General features: G+C 37.4%; 1 protein-coding gene across 2 annotated transcripts; it reads right to left on the reverse strand.

Moving 5' to 3' along the window:
* Positions 1 to 11,861: 11,861 nt before the first annotated feature.
* Positions 11,862 to 16,410, reverse strand: LOC144437617 (uncharacterized). Of its 2 annotated transcripts, XM_078126596.1 has the most exons (4): positions 14,972 to 16,410; positions 14,220 to 14,276; positions 13,314 to 13,406; positions 11,862 to 12,856 (listed from the first exon to the last, which is right to left on the reverse strand). In XM_078126596.1, exons 1-4 carry the CDS (start codon positions 15,621 to 15,623, stop codon positions 12,501 to 12,503), a joined length of 1,158 nt encoding a protein of 385 aa, XP_077982722.1. In that variant the 5' UTR covers positions 15,624 to 16,410; the 3' UTR covers positions 11,862 to 12,500. The 2 variants fall into 2 exon arrangements, with proteins under 2 accessions (XP_077982722.1, XP_077982723.1); XM_078126597.1 differs by lacking the exon at positions 14,220 to 14,276.
* Positions 16,411 to 17,899: the final 1,489 nt, after the last annotated feature.

Genomic DNA, 17,899 nt, shown 5'->3' on the forward strand with positions numbered 1-17,899 from the left:
ACCATTTAGTCCAAGTTTAGAGGTCACTTCACGTCACGTCAAACATGTGACATCTCATCGGTAATTTCCGGATTTACATTCGTATTAGTTTCACGTTATACTCCAACATGGCCTAACTTAGAACCTTCGTGTAGGTGGATTTTGGCAACGTCCTCCCCACATAGTCTATTCAAATCAATTATCATGAAGGTACGTCCTTTAAAAGTTGCGACTACGATTGAACGATCGGCTCTGCACATACCTACTGTGCCTTCGTTAACTTTCGTTGACAGACAAGATCACATGACGTTACCTACGTATACGTAGTGGACTGCCGTATTTATATTTGTGTACTATGAATGGCATCGTGTCTAAACAGCTACCCGTCTAGTCTAGAATTTGGCATTAGGCAATCCTAAAACGTAAAGCTATATAGGACGTTTTAAAAACCAAGAGTTGTCGTACAAGTAAATGAGGTAATGTCTAATGTGTAATCAGTAATGACTTGCTTGGATTGTAAGCCTATTAGTTTCGATCCTAGTCGCACGAAATTGGTTGACACGCGCGTTCGTCACGTACCATCATTTATAGTTGTGATGACCGAACAAACAGAAAAAACAGTCTCTTGAATTCAGGAACTTCTGTTTAGGTGTGGGTGAATAATAAAATCATGTTTTCGCAGCATTCATATTGTTGTTTTTGTCATTCATTAATTGTACATCACTCCCTGGCAGGCGGCTGGGTTACTTGGCCATACGATTATTTTAGAACAACATGCATCTCACTCCGTGTATGTCGGCAAAGTTTCTGACTGTCATTTTCAAGAGTAGCAAAATAGCATTGCCTCTTTTGATTCCATCTTAGTATGAATTAAATATCCCTGTAGGCTGTAGTGATTTTGACGCACGCGAAAAACGACAATCTTACCCCCCCCCTTCAAGGAATTACGTTCTTTGTATAATAAAATAAAATGTATAAAAACCATGTATAATAAAATAAGTAGTTGACTCGCTCATACACACATGCAATCTGATTAAAATCCGATGTGGTGAAAGCGGCTAGATGTCCTTATTTACCTCTATTCATCGTGTTGTGACGTTTGTTTTGTTCGGAGTGATCGCCGTGGGAAGGCTGTATATACTACCTCAACTAGATAATATATTCAAATCTGCATAGGTAGATACTTTTTTACATGCTGTCAACATTTCAGTACTTGTACACCAATTTTGGTTAATAATATGTGTACTGTGTAACAATATATTACATGTAGAAGTTGATTTCATTTTCCCTGTATGGTATTCCTGTGTAGTCTGGTAGTGATTAGTCTAGAAATGGTTATAGTTGGGTATGCATATAAACAAAATGTGACGTCATGAAAATTTGTTGTTGGTCTTAAGTTTCCATCATTAATTGGAATAATCCAGTGTAGTTTTATTATTAAAATACAGCGATGACAGAGGAAATAGAAGCGATGGTAACAATATCCCTGGTAACAGCTATTGCATTCGCCGTTGGGGCGCACCACCAAACGAGAGAGCCATGATCTTCAACTACCTGGTCCTGCTTGCAGACGGTGCACGCGTTTCGCTACTTGCAGACGGTGCACGCGTTTCGCTCAGCACCAAGCAGGACTATACAATCACAGCATAACCATACCATACACGAGTTGTGTGAGCCAGATAGACCAAGTTAAAATTTGCTACTTTTAGTGTACAAATTAACAATATCAAGGAAGAATTAGTTAACAGAAAACAGAATTTGAAGTGTACTGAATGGAACTCATAATATATATATATTGATATTTCAAACAAACAAGGGGGATTATGTGCCAACTCAAATATACATTATTGTATATATTTCCATTGTTATGATATTTATTATGAACTGTATATACCAGCACTTGTATTAACACCCGACTGTTATTTGTATCTCGTTATTCGAAGGAGCAAATATAGAATATTGACGATCGCTATGTACATACCTCGAGAAGTATCCCTCTTTTGGTCAAGTTGAATTGATCCGTAGCAGGTTACATGTAAAGTTACAAATAACACTGTCTACGTCTGCAACGATCGTACAAATTATTTTTAAAATGGGAATGCATGTTTATTGTTCAAATAACCGCCGTCAGAGGTGTCACTGTATACCATATAGAAGTAGTGATTGCCATGGAAGTAGTGATTTTCCATACTTCCATGAATATACTAAGTTATTAACATATAAATAATGATATTTTTTTGTTACAAATGTACAAATCTAGACATCAACGATTTATATCGACAATATATTATACTACATTATCGTATAGTTTACATACCGTTTGGAAGTAACATAAAACATACAATATACTTTATACTTTGATTTTAAATGGGAGGAGGGCCATTCAAGTTATCTTTGAAATGATACTAACAACACCTTCTTGTACATTTTTACATCTGGATCGTAAAACTGTGATATATAGAGATGGAAAATCGCAAACTTCCTATAGATACACGTTAGTTATATCACATTGTCGGTGAAGTCACCCTATTTCATTATTTCTTGGGTTCTGACATTCCAGTTTATAACTAAGGTATGTAATTCAAACGGGGGGCGACTCATTCCGACTTTTGCGTTCAGAGCGTTTTCACTAATCTTGCTGCAAGATGTAGCACCGTTTTCCGACTATTGGCGTTTCGCATGAACCATTTGATTAGAATATGCTGTGAACCCAAGGGTATGTTATGTAATACCGTTGTTGTCATACACCACTTGTTAATTCCCACAAAGTGAACAATTGGGTATATTTTTGACTGTAGACGCTGATTGGCTGTCACTCAATATAACATGTGTAATACATGGTCGTTAATACTGGCCTCACATATGGACAATAGTTTCCCGCCTAAACGTTAAATCACAGGTGGTGAATTAGGGATTCATTTTTTCTCGTTATTTTGATTGGTTCTCAGTGCCAATTCAAATACTAATAAATCAGAAAGGCTCCAACTTGAGACTAGGTCAAAATGGTTGCTCGGCGCGTTTACCTTCTGACGCCGAGTTACCGCTCTGATGTCTGCCTGTGAGTTGCTGAAGTTGGATGGAAGATGCGACTTGAGAAGACGGAGGATGTATGCCCAAAGTTGTGCCTACTTGGTTGGTTGGGAAATGGAAGTATTGGGTTATACTTCCATGTGGTTGGGATGACTGACATGCTATTTGGTTCTCTTGTACGGGTTGGGTTAGGTTGGTGGTGGTGGTGGGGGGGGGGGGAGGCAATGGAAAACAGTTTGGCGAGTTCCATTGTCAAGCAGTAGCAAAAAAGTATCGCATCACTCGATGCTATACTTTAGAGCTGACAAAATTGGAAAACGTGAACAAACTTAATGGAAGCGTTCTATTTTGCCAATGCCAGTTCAAAAAGAACTAATTGCCGGAATTAAGTTATTAATTAGTATTACACACTGGAACATTAGAAGTTAGAAACATTTGCTTATCAAGACTGCAGCGTGTAGCAAAATTAGAATACATTACAATATCGGTGAATGCTATATATTAATTACTAAACTGTTTTGTTTCATTCACTTTCATAGATGGATACGAAGACCCAAGATGGATACGAAGACCCAAGATGGAGGCGAAGATCCAAGATCGATACGAAGACCCAAGATGGATACGAAGACCCAAGATGGAGGCGAAGACCCAAGATGGATACGAAGACCCAAGATGGATACAAATTACCCAGATGGATACGAAGACCCAAGATGGATAACAAGACCCTAGACCCAAGATGGATACGAAGACCCAAGATGGATACAAATGCCCAAGATGGATACGAAGACCCAAGATGGATAACAAGACCCAAAATGGATGGATGTGATTACCAATCTCAAGGCAGAAGTAAGTCAATGATTGTCTTATATATGTTTATATATATTTATTGGTGTCGTAGATCACTCTCACTGTGCCATATAGGACGAAATCTACAGTTTCTACCAAAAAGTAAATCAAAGTTGGTAACTAGGTAATGGGAGTCACAAAAATAGCATAATGAAAATGTAAAATCAATATTAGACACAAAACAAATACATTAATTAAATACAAAATGTCACATTAATGGATATAGTCTACATGTTTTAGAGAATAATGAAATGAACATGGCAAACTGTTCCAAAAATTAATTTATTGCAAGTCTGATTATGGACGTATTTACCTTAGGTATAATCCGATTTGCCTAAACCTTGAACTTAGTACTATAATCATGAACTAGTGGCATGTGATAGTCTGTAAGGCAGTGATGTAACTTGTTTAATAAGTCATCCCTTAACCTTGAACCTAGTACTATAATCATGAACTAGTGGCATGTGATAGTCTGTAAGGCAATGAGGTAACTTGTTGTTTAATAAGTCATCCCTTAACATTGAACCTAGTACTATAATCATGAACTAGTGGCATGTGATAGCCTGCAAAGTGGTGAGGTAACTTGTTTAATAAGTCATCCCTTAACATTGAACCTAGTACTATAATCATGAACTAGTGGCATGTGATAGTCTGCAAGGCAGTAAGGTAACTTGTTTAATAAATCATCCCTTAACCTTGAACCTAGTACTATAATCATGAACTAGTGGCATGTGGTAGTCTGTAAGGCAGTGAGGTAACTTGTTGTTTAATAAGTCATCCCTTAACATTGAACCTAGTACTATATAATCATGAACTAGTGGCATGTGATAGCCTGTAAAGTGGTGAGGTAACTTGTTTCATAAGTCATCCCTTAACCTTGAACCTAGTACTATAATCATGAACTAGTGGCATGTGATAGTCTGTAAGGCAGTGAGGTAACTTGTTTAATAAATCATCCCTTAACCGAGGTATGTATGAGTGTATCAAAACAGCATCTGCGAGTAAAAAAGTGCTACTAGCAGTTTCAACAAAACACTGTTTGCGACATGTAGCACTTCTGTTCTGCTATACCTGTAGCACTTGCATTCTGCTACTAAACATGCTAAACTAGCATTTGTATTGTACTACTGACGCTTGTTGAACGACCGGTCATAATTCAAAAATTCGTATCAGAGTTAACATCACCAGTCCTTGTCAGCGTCACAATGTCATCGAGCAAATCATTCATTGAACGTTGTAGAGTCGCTCAAACCACTAGAGCATTACTATCAACTTGTCGGAAGAGGAAGAATACGTCGGCCGTTCCCGTGACCAGAAAAAGACCCATGAGGTGAGTGTTTCACTTTCTTTTCTACATTTTCATCGAAGTCTTGTAATGTAATGCAGTGTCAATGTTTATGATCGTTATCAACAGACGCAACGTTAAGCAAATATAACACTACTCCGTTTCAGTGCAGAATTAAGAAAGGTTGTTTCGAATTTTTTTATTACAATTATTTGTGTTCACTTTCCTGCAATCTATAGCATCGAGTGGTCCTCGTTCTTTACGTTTCCGTGGCCATGGACCCACTAACCTCCCGCCCCCGGACGTAGTCCTGCTTACATGACGGTGCACGAGTCTGTATTACTGACTTGACTCTAAACACCAATTGTCAGAATCGAGTCCCGAATTCCTCCGTATGCAAGGGGAGGGACAATTGTCAGAATCGAGTCCCGAATTCCTCCGTATGCAAGCAGGACTACCCCGGACGCAGTTAATTACCCGTAATACACGGACTCAAGCCGGACCTTGCATGCATATGCGATGACGGTTGAATCGAAGGGACGTGTACGTACGAGTACCTCACCAAACTTTATCGTTTAACGCAAACTGGGATGTCTGCTTGTTCTCGTGATTTATTTGTAATACACTCCATGGTTTTCGTGGACGAACGGTGCCATCCCAGTGTTCCGGTAAAAAACCACAGGAGCGGTACTCCTGAACACCGCGTCGCCATTTTTGATCCCGATCGTTCTATTCGCTGCGAAGGGTAGGTCAGAGACCTTGCTGATCAGACGATTTCACTTGTTCAGCCACCATCACAGAACATTTTTTCAAACTGAATGACGACTTCGATAGTAAATCATAGTGCAGGAAGAAATACCACTACCACTAGATAAAGTAATTGAAATTAAACGTGTATTCCAACCGCACTTTGAATTGTGTAGAAATACTTCTCCCTACTTGTACGTGCAAAAGTCCTCCATCATAACACATGTGACATGTGTGACCTCGTAATGAACTCCATGATCCAGTCTGCAGTTCGCTCTCGACCCAAACAGCGATAGCGTAGCCATAGTGACCGTTCGAAATAAGATAAGAAACTCGCAACAAATGAACCAAAATATGTTCATAACGATCAATTGGTTGAAACAGTGTCTGCCAACTTTCAATGCCACAAATTTATAAAGTAGAATAGAACAGGGGCAAACTGCAAAAAATAGTGAATATATTATTTATTATGCAATTTATCAGTGGATTTATTGTGTTCGATTTTACTTCATAAAAAAAAACAGTGGAACAGGAGATTTATTTATTTATTTATTTATGTACAAGCTGTGTACCCAACAAGTGACATTCTATAAGGACACTATTTTTCACATGACCTTATTCTCAAAGCCACTCTGGTATAATAATTCTTAAAATTTTCAGAAAACATCAATAACTCCTAGATAAGTGTATAATGCAAACATACCAGAATCAAGTTTTCATTATAAATGAAAAAAAACCCTACACTATATTTATTTTGATATTTGCATGGAGTACTATTAGTTGTTTCTTTATGACTCACTGATGGTTGTCGTTTATTACAAAAAGATTCAAATAGTTTTAATTGGGACTGTGAATCTATAAACCATCACTAGTGAATAGCAACACAGTGTCATCAGCAGATTAATACATTTTCTGTGTAGTAATGGTTGCATTCCTTCATTTGTTCGTTCATGAATAAAGTGGATTGAGTGGGGTTGAGATTACAACCTTGTCTTGTGCCAATACATATGAAAAGAATTTAGTGAAGCCAGTTCAGTTGTCAATTTGATACAAGACTTGGTTATTAAGACTGAATGAATATCATAGATACATTTTAATTATGTACACTTCTAAAACCCTGATTTGATAATTTCCTGAAGTAATTTTCAAATTCAAATAACCCCTTTCTTCAAAGGTAGCAGGAACTGTTATACCATGGTTTACTAATTTTTCTTCTTTTAGTTTGTGATTTCTTTTTGAGATGTTTAAAAGCAGAGTGAATAATATCAATGAAGTCCCAACTCGTGACTTTATACCAGCTGTAGTTTGTACTTTGTTTTCATTGTGTATTTTATATACAGCAGAAATAGAAATCACAAATAATTGACAATATTGTATTGGCTTCAGTCAAAATGTTAGATAAGGTAGAAGAGTCTCAGAATCACTATAATTTACATGTTTCACATTCTAAACATCTTACTTTTTATTTTAGATTAACTCTAATTGCTATGCATGTATGTAAATATACTGATTCAGTTATTTGATGTACTTGATTTCAGGATGATCAGTTCTGAAGAGGCATATGCTGTTGATCCTAGAGATGAGTATCTCAGACAATTACAAAAAGCTAAAAAGTTCTGGAAGTTGTCAAATGGCAGTTACATTGTAGCTAATTGTGATAGAGATACTGGTGTCTTGCTGAAGGAAAAATATCGCTTAGTGGAAAGAAACAGGGTCTTCTATAGTTCTGATAGAAACCACAATGTTTCTCTGGTCACTTGCGATTGTGAGGACGGTTTAATCCAGCGCCAACGACTATCAAACACGAACTCTTCCATCACAGAAGAGTTTCACCAGTTTGTAGCAACTGAGAAGACCAAATACTGTCTGCATGCTGCTACTGTTGACAGATTGTTTCCAGAAACAAATACTGAATTGGACTCTCAGAGTAATAATGGTAAGAGTTCAATTCTACTGTTGCTAATTCAATTCAATTTTGTTACTTATATACTACAACCACAACTGCAAGAGGTAGCCATAATTGCATCAAGTTTTATAATTGTTACTCTCTTCATATCAGTGAATATTACAGTGTCACCTGCCAAATAATTCAAAGTTTATCTCTGGGTTTTCCATTTCAAGTTTTGTAAAATTAGAAAGTCACAGTGCTCCCCTTTGGCCTATTTTTAAAACTGTGTCATAGAGTACTTGTTAATATGATTTTGATACAGTGTAAATCCATGCATTCACTGGAATTTATTTCTATTATCTTGATGTTTCCGACACAAATTTTTGATTTCATATACTGTGATGCTCCTTTGAGAAAATAGATCCTACTGTTACATTTTTACTAAATAATTCCAGGCATGGTAATGAATTTAGTGAATTATGTGAACTTTACTGTATAAATACATAAATATAGTGAAATTTAAAACCAAGTATAACATGACAGTTTTCCTCTATTAAGCCTGTACTTTGCTGGGTTTTTTTTCTAGTCCATGTATAGGTGAAACTTGAGTTTGTCCTGTATTACCTGTACTGGACAAGACCTGTGATTGACTTCTAATGATTATTGTTTACAGATACCTCACATGTTGTGGTTGAACTGCTACAAGACACCCCTCTCTTAGCAGCTGTTACAATGGAAGAAGTTCATTTAGTGCACCTTAAGAAGACAGTGGGTGGCAAGAAACTAGCATGTATGACTTGTAATTATGGTACTAGGACCTGTGAATATGTCAAAATGTATAAAGAATGGTTGGAAGAGACTGACAAACCTACACCAGAAAGTGAGAGGGATCATCCAAGGACAAGTCACTTCTCATATGTGTCATATAAAAAGATACCCTATCCACTAACATCTGAACTGAAGGATGTGTATGACAAACAAGAGTCAGGGCAACTCCCCTTGCCAAGGCACCTGGTCCCTTCCATACCAGAATCAGATGAACCACTAAGTGTATGCAGACATGGTAATACTTGGAATGATGACGACCCAGTTCAGAATGACTGGTATATTGGTGATGCTGTCATCTACAAAGAAAACAGCACTATCAGTACAGTCAGCGTAGATGATGTCCATGAAAAATTCAAAGGTAAGTTACCATTTTTTAACAATGGAGATAGTGTGTTTTTAGTTGTGTAAACATGTTGTCCTGGTATTCTCTGCTAACTTTTGAGGGGGAGTTTCTTTAGCATTTGTTGGAATGAAAATTATTCAAACTAAAGAAAATTTCTTTGGTTTTGCACTTTGTGACTTTTACTAATTTTTCTTTCAGTTTACTACAGACCAAGTAATGGGCAATGTGGTTGCCGTCTTTCTTATGATGGAAAGGATGACTTGCTATTCAATTTAAACAACCATGATATGATACACTACGGGTTACTACACAGCTATTTGCATCTTATGTTAGAAGGAAGGAATCCCCTTGCAGCGTTTCACAGGTATGCAAGTGTTTGCTTTCTTTGAGTTGACTACAAACCTGTGTTAAAGACCACCTTCATATAACAGCCAACCTGTCTATATATTAGTATAGTGACCACCTCACTGAAGCTCCTACATATTCATAAATACAGTTACTGAAAATGCCCAATTTATCATCGCCACAAAAAAATGCATAGCTTTATTTTGAGTCGGTTTTAACTTGACTGTTTCCCATATGGTAAACTTGCAAAAGTTTTAGATACTTGTACAAACAGTTAGAACTGTAACAAGAATCCTGTCCCACAAGCAATTTTATTTACATTCCCAAATGGTAACTTCAATTTGTAAGATGACTTGAGAACCCTGACAAAACATTTTCTTGTGTTTGCTGTTACAGGGCATATGCACAGAAACATTCAACACTATCATCCACTTCACATTTACCATTACATAAATTGCGAACAGCATGGAATGGATATGCTAGACTGTTGGACTTGGACTTCAATGAAGTATTCAACTGCAATCTATGTGGGACAATTCCAGACACTATTGTTTGTGATGGGACTGGCATCGGTCTGCAGAAAGAACTACTACAATGCTTCAGTGAAGATGAAGAAGTTAGTCACCTGCCACCCATCATTGGTACAAAACATGCAGACAGGGTGTTCATTCCAAATCCTCAAGCAAGGAAACTTCTGTTACAATTTGCAGGAATGAACCCAGACCACAAGAATCAGCACAATCTGCCCCCTGTATCACTATCACCAGAACAATATGAACGTCTCATCAGTCTTTTAAGGAAACACAACCACCTGTCATCTCTAGTCAACATTTTACAGCGAATCAGCATTGATGGAACACAACTCCTTGCTCCAGAAAGTTATCACAGTTTCCTACAAGATCTTTCCCGAAACTCACCGACCTCTTCCCTACTCCAAAGTAGTGATGCAGTAAGAACCCGGCATATCCTGAAAGAAATATTTATCAAAGGACTTAATGTATTCCACAGCCAGCACCGTGATAAACTGCAATTACTGAAGAAGGATGCACCCATCATTTGCAACTTTATCGAGGCAATCTCCAGCAATGGAAGATTACCACATGATGTTCGGTATCTGCTCCAAGAAATTCTAAAGCGCTCTAAGTTACAAGCACCTATGACAGCAGACAGTCACCATTACCTCAACCCAAACCAGGCAGACCTGTTCAAGTCATTGGATTTTTTTCCTAATATGCCAAAAATACATGGGTAAGTCTAAAGCTCATTGTTAAGCAGTTTTAAGAATCTCACTCTTTTTCACTCATAACTTATTTCTCATTGACTCGTGAAAAAAAATCACCCAAGGGACTGGTGCCAGTCTATTGTCCTTAGTCAGTTATTTCTATACTTAGTCTTATCAGTTCTTCTTCATTTTTGTGTATGTTTTCACTTTCAAAAAAATCAATATTTTTGCTGTTGTTGAGATGTAGTTTTGTCACATTCTCACTGAATATATTACATGTACATAGCTTTATTGAACACTGATGATGGAAAATACCAGTAATCAAATTGCATTTGCAAAGAAACACATGCTGAATAAAGTGATTAAGTTTAACACTCCTAATATATTCAACATACTGTCAATTCATAATACTTAACACTTATTATAATAATTCTTCATTTTTACTATCAGAGCTGGAAATTATCAATGTGACTGCAGAAGAGAGAGTGTTGCCTGTAGGGGCCCAGATACCTGCAATAAGTTCTCCAAGGGGCACCCAACTCTCTCTCCTGGTCTCTTTACAATGTACTGCAAACACAAAGTCTGTCTTGGGTTTCAAGTCATGAAATACCACGAGTCTCCTGCATTACCATTCCAAATCATAAAGCAGCGTTTCCGAAAGGCACCGAACATCATAATCTACGACAATGCTTGTAAGCTTAATCAATACTGCCTGAATAGGTGAGTACATCTATATGGCTAGTGCCACTAGTAGTCTAAGTTTGTACAATATTATTTAATGTCTACCTCCATCATACGCATGAGTGTTTGATACCTATGTTGATAGTTTGTTTACTATGTCCCATGGATTGCTTTCAGCTTAATCTCTCTGAGATACCAGCAAGTCCTCAGATGTACATGTTAACAAGTCATTTGTGATAATCATCTTTTGTATCTTTTTTGTTTTCTTCTTGCAGAGAGCCTGAGTTCTTCAAGCATACAATGTTCCTGGTGGACAGGCTTCATTGGTGTAATCACACAGGGTAAGTGCCAAGTATTTTTAGGCCTATAATAAAAGGATGTACTTACTGTGAAATGCCTTTCAATACAAAATACATGTAGGTGGGTTTGGATCTGACCATATTTTTGTGAGTGAAGATATGCTCAAAATATTAAGGAAACAGGAGTGTTAAGTTGGGATTTTTTTTGTAAAGTGATTTGCAAATTTTAGCAGTTCTTGAACATGCCAAAATGTTGAGGATGAATAGTTTTAAAAGTCAGGTCAGCAAATACCTTTTTACAACACATTCTAGGAACAAGATGGAATCACACCAATAGTGACGCAGTATATTTCATTAATGACCAAAAATAGCAAGTTTATTCAAATTTACAAACCATGTTACAGACTTTAACTGTGAAAAGAATGGAAAAACTTCTTGACATAATGTATATAGAGTACAGTATAAAGTCAATTGTGTCAATTTTATACGATTTTGTGAACACTGTAGTCATCATCTTGTAGTAACATAGTGAAAAATACATTCATTGATCTAAATGGCTGTTTTATGTCTTTCCAACAGATGTTCAACTGGTTATAACATGGACAGGTACAAAGGAAACAGAGAGATAACAAATCTGAACAGTCAAATCTGCGAACAGACGAACGCTTCCATATCAAGAATCAAGGCACAACTATCGTACATGCTACCTGACAATTTTATCTTTCATGCAGCCCTCTTCCTTGGTCTTGCTAATAAAAAAGTGAAAGGTGCTCTGCTGTCATAAACAGTGAAAACAATCAAAAGGAAGGAGTTGCCACCTCAGTATGGAATATTTGACAAGACTACTACACTATTATAAAATTTAATGCAGAATGGCAATTTTAGTAATGTCTATCAAAATAAGATAAATACTGGTTTGTCAAAGAAATTGATAGAAACTTAATGAGTGTTACAATTGGACAAAGAATTAGTGGATCAGTTAGATGTTCAATGTTTTACAGTTCCTTTCATCTTCTTCGGCGTGCTATCTGCATCACATACTCTAGAGCTCTTGTTGTTTTCTTGCTTTTTCTTTGACTCCTCCTGACAAGCATGGATGATGATGACTGCATAGGTTGGCTTGGGGACTGAATGGCATATGATACTGTGTGCTCAGATAGGTCGTGGCTGTGCATGCCAAACTGGTCATCAGACTGGGTTTGGTCTTGCAAGGAGGCTTCCTCAGTTACTTGGAATGTGTCATGAAAAGACAGTGAGTCATTGGTGTGGAGAGTACTGTCTTCAAAACTCGGTATTGTTGATATTTCCATGGCTGATGGTAGGACATGTAGTGTTTCCGGTGTAGAATGCATATTTAAAAGTTCTGGTGAAAAGAGACAAAATGAATAAATGTGGATTAATATTGTACAATTCTGAGGCTAACTAGACATTTGTTACGTTATGACAAACTCAATGTATTCTGATGCAAATAGGACTTTGCTGCTTAGCATTTTCTGTTTACAAACCCTACTTGTAGATTCCATGCAACTGGTCTTGAACTCATTATAATATGTGTATATTGGTGTGTTTTTTGCACTGTCTTGACTGAATATCTAAAGTATCGATTAGAAGGTACACAGCAAATTTAACAATTTCAGTAGATAGAAGTTGACTTCTACCATCTGTATGTATGAACATATGGTTTTCTATGTACCCATGTATTTCTGAATTTATTCTTAGTGTCTTTCAATAACAATTACACGCTTACTGTATGTTAGCCTTTGACAAGTCACCAATATATATTTTCACGGTTAATATCAGAATTTTATGTTGTTACTTACCAAGATCATTTTGATTCAGTGTGGTATAATTGTAAACTATCTGCTGGAGGGCAGGTATTTCAGGATGGAATTGTATATCTTCTGGTGTAGCAGCTAGAGAAATAAACAAGAATTTGAACAGTTAACAAGGCAGATATTGTATTGCTTTAATATACAATAAATTATCCATGCTTTAACATTGTATGTTTATCTTCAGGGAAACGTGCCTTCGAAATTAAATATTCAACCTTTGTCCAAATATCCCTGAAGAAACTTTATCCTATTCATATTCAAAATCTGGGAGTTGTCTTGTACATTTTTCAAATACATATCAAAATTACCTAACTTTTTTACTAATATATATATTTCAGATGGTTATTCATCAAAGTTATTTTATATTATAGATGTAAATGTTCATCTGTGTTTTGGCATTTTAAATTGTAACAATAATGTGTACATCAGCTTGCTATCCAAACAGATGTTTGTAAGTTGTAGCATACAGTCATCCTACAAAGGTGCAGAGTGATTATGGTCATAATCGCATTATGGTGTAAAAGTAATATGTACACATAACTGCAATTACAGTCTACTTTCAATTAAAATGATTTACAGAACACCCTATTTTAACTGTCCTGGTTGTGAAATTTAACTCAGAGGGACTAGGTAAAAGTGTTCATGATGGAATAAAAAAAAAATTGTGACATGTGTACCCATAATAAGACACAGACAACTTGCCATTTCCAAAAAAAAAGTAACTTAAAAAAATCCAAGAACAAGTTGGATGTACATGAAATATCAAAGAAATTTTTAAAAAAAGGGGGGGGGGGGAATAGTATATGAAACAAGTGGGTAGTTTTTGACCCAACACCACATAGACATGATTACCCACAAATCTGATAATAAATATGATAATAGAAGTTGACTTACCATTAGTAAATGTGGGGTTCTCTTCAGATAACTGAGGTTGCTCTGCTGTATTGTCTCCTGTGTGAAAAAAAAAGAAAGATTCATTAATGTTTCAAATATTTTCTAGTATCACTTACTCTTGGGGGTGAAGACTTAACTCTTTCACCACTCATGGCCTCATGAGATTGTTCTTCCTCCGAGCCCCTCACTGACAATAATTTGAATAAAGTGAGACTGAGTGTTATGTAATCAAATAGTTATAAAAATACTTAGAGTTACCCATTTTTGACAAGTGAGGTATCATTTGATTGGAAAATAAATTATCTTCATAATACTTGCTAATACATACATTCAAATGTCACAAACCCTGCCGAAATATGGAGTAATAAAATATTAATAAAACAAACATGCCTTGTTTATTTACTGACACATACAGCTCAGCATAAGTAGGACAATGAACAGAAAAAATGTGCACTACTACCACATTTTAGGTAATTGATATTGAATCACCCCTCGCCCTCAATCTGATTAAAATCAGATGTGGTGAAAGCGGCTAGATGTCCTTATTTACCTCTATTCATCATGTTGTGACGTTTGTTTTGTTCGGAGTGATCGCGTGGGAAGGCGGCGATAAAATTTCAACTAATCAAAACAAGTACTGAGTATACTACTCAATGATAAAGGCACAGCATAAACTCGCTGAGATGAAAGTCGCCTTATATGAATACTATATCAACTCTAGTTTTGAAAACAGGTTATGACGTTGCACCTACCTGTCAAATCTTCTCGTTGGTAGTACACGTAACAAGCCTTTGCAGCTCTCCTCAAGAGTTCTGTCCAGCCGTCTACCTCTTTCGGACGTTTGCATGGGTTGCAGTAGGGCACATCTACAGGCCACCACATGGGAGCTTTGTCTTGATTACCCCATAACGCCTGGTTTCGACCGACGCTAGTCTTCACGATGGTTGGAATCAGATGTCTGAGTTCGGCAAACGTAAGCTTGCTCAGGCAGCCTTGTGGTGAGTCACGGATGTCTGGTAGGTCTGGGATTGGTACGGACGTTGAGTTGTCTGTGGCTCCGCCGACATCTGAACTATCTGTCTCATCAGTGGCTGTACGTTGATACCGAGTGGATGTAACGGGTGGTATAACCATATCTGGAAGTTTTTCTTGAAGTGACTGCTGCATGCAATCAGTACCGTGGACGATAAACTTGCGTTTCGCTAACACTTTGTCGTAAAACGATACGACCACTCCAACTTCTAAGTTAGTCTTTTTTACGAACATATCGATCTGCTTCTTTAAAAGAAGGCAACTTTCAGCCTGCTTCTTCAAGAGGAATGACATTTTGCTGGTATACAGTCTTCTCGATGTGTCGACTACGAATTTTATATTGATAATGATGTGGTCGAAAGAAGTTTCCATGGCTTTTAAAGTCGAAGAACAGTGTGAGAAAGTGTTAATGTCGCCTTTGCTAAACTGATCGATCCGCCGGGCAGCAAGTGGCGGATCGCCGCGTAAAGTCGTCGGTGACGTAAAGAGCGGTACCAGTTCACACTTTTACTGCTTTATGATATGTCATTTGTCAAGGATCTGCTGACAGTCAATCCGCAATGTAACATCAAAAGACGGTAAAGTTGGGTATAAAGACAATATCATTTATCTTGGTGCTAATTGACGGCGTTATTGAACTCATAGCGTTAACCACACAACTGTGTTGCTGTAACTAACCGAACGGTTCGCGATCTCATCACCCAGCAGACACATCTCATCTCACCAAACATTACATGTATCTTGGCCGAAAACAATCTCGTGGGTGCAATAACGAGTACGTCCACAGCTGTAAAAAACCAGCTAAACAGTTCTAACTGTTTTCGACTATGTTGAAGTTTACACACACGCTCCCTAATGAGATTAGTGGTTATGGCCGCCAACACTTCGTAATACCATAGGGTCTATGGTAATACATGCAGGGAATACATGTAGTGGTAGGACACACCGAGCGCCATCACACCCCTTTCCTAGATAGTATGTTTCACACTGGTAGGATGGTGCCTATTATTAACAATCACTCACAAATATGTAATTCATTGTCCGTCCGCCCGTACGACTGCTCCTACAAATCTGACAATCAGTAAAAATTCTCCGAAAATACCAGAGATGTCGATCGAAAGAATTTCTATCAGAAAAAATAACAACTTCAGATAACCGTTTTAAGGTGACGTATGGCATGTATAAAAGAATACCCTATTTCGGTGTATTTTACGCGGAAAAGTTATGTCGGCATGTTTCCACAGAGAGTCTATCAGCCAATCGTTGTCACGCATTCTCAAAAAGGAATAGCCATTGTCACGTCAGCTAATATCATCATAATTTATTCAAGTCATCTGACGTCACCAATTCACAAGTTTCATAGTTCTTAACAACATGTTCCCTTTCGGCAAGCTGGCCTTATTTACATCGGCAAAGGCAACGAAAAGGATTGCAACTTTTTAAACAAACGTTTAATGTTTGATACAATGTTTTCTTTTCACAAGACGTGCATTTCAACACGGACCGTGATTTCAAGGACGCAATCGTCTGCATGCAGCACATGTTAATTTTTAGTCCGTGGTGCGTCAGCTAAATTCATCAACGTCCTCCAAAAACATTTGAGACCGGTAACAATATTTTTCCTTTGTCATTGAAGTTAACACATAAATATAAAATAGATGTGAATTTGTATTTTTAAATTAAAAACTTAGAGCTGTTACGTCGTATTACTTTACAAATTTGGACTATGAATTCTACGATACTGTCATAGATAAGAACGCATGTAAAAGCATGGCTGTTAGTCAAAACAAAGTGATAATAATAATCATGAACTCCTCCTCCAACATCTGTATAAACATATTTGTTCGATGAAAAAACCCGTAAAGTTTGAGTACGTGTACTGCATTGTCATGGACGAGGTGAGAATGAACCACCGCAGCCGATTGTTTACTTAGTATTTTGTGATTCGCACGTTGTCGACGGCAGGGGATCAAGGTCACAGCCGTCGCCTCTCTCCACGCAAACATTCTACAAGGTGACATGAAATGTTGTCTGTTTTGCCGCCAATACAATAAAACACCAATGTGAGCAAAAACTTTATTGACATCAATGACAAAGTAAACTGAAACATCGATTAGGCTTACTTTCACATGCGTCAGGAGAGTGTCGATCATAATTTACCGTGGATCGGTAGCTACCGGGTCACGGGTGCTGTCGTCATAGTTCGGCGCATACATGCAGCTACATTATCGCTGTTCGACCATCGATGCAAGAATCGCTGAAAGTGCTTCATTTGCTAGCAATCGCAGAATCAAAGTGTTATGAGTCGCAGAGTCAGAGTGCTATAGTGGTCGCAGAATGCAAGTGCTACAGGTATAGCAGAATCGAAGTGCTACATGTCGCAAACAGTGTTTTGTTGAAACTGCTAGTAGCACTTTTTACTAGCAGATGCTGTTTTGATACACCCATATATACCTGCTTAACCTTGAACCTAGTACTATAATCATGAACATGGTGGCATGTGATAGTCTGTAAGGCAGTGAGGTAACTTGTATAATAATAAGTCATCCCTTAACCTTGAACCTAGTACTATAATCATGAACATGGTGGCATGTGATAGTCTGTAAGGCAGTGAGGTTACTTGTATAATAATAAGTGATCCCTTAACC

The sequence above is a fragment of the Glandiceps talaboti genome, chromosome 7 (genome assembly GCF_964340395.1).
Source record: "Glandiceps talaboti chromosome 7, keGlaTala1.1, whole genome shotgun sequence".
Taxonomy (NCBI): domain Eukaryota; kingdom Metazoa; phylum Hemichordata; class Enteropneusta; family Spengelidae; genus Glandiceps; species Glandiceps talaboti.

Bases quoted from the DNA above. Each gene is read 5' to 3' on its own strand.
- LOC144437617 (XM_078126596.1), bottom strand. From the start codon at position 15,623: ATGGAAACTTCTTTCGACCACATCATTATCAATATAAAATTCGTAGTC. The intron at 14,277-14,971 runs GTAGGTGCAACG...TTTTTCACACAG, and splicing joins CCAACGAGAAGATTTGACAG to GAGACAATACAGCAGAGCAA. The intron at 12,857-13,313 runs GTAAGTAACAAC...TCTTTTCACCAG, and splicing joins ACTGAATCAAAATGATCTTG to AACTTTTAAATATGCATTCT.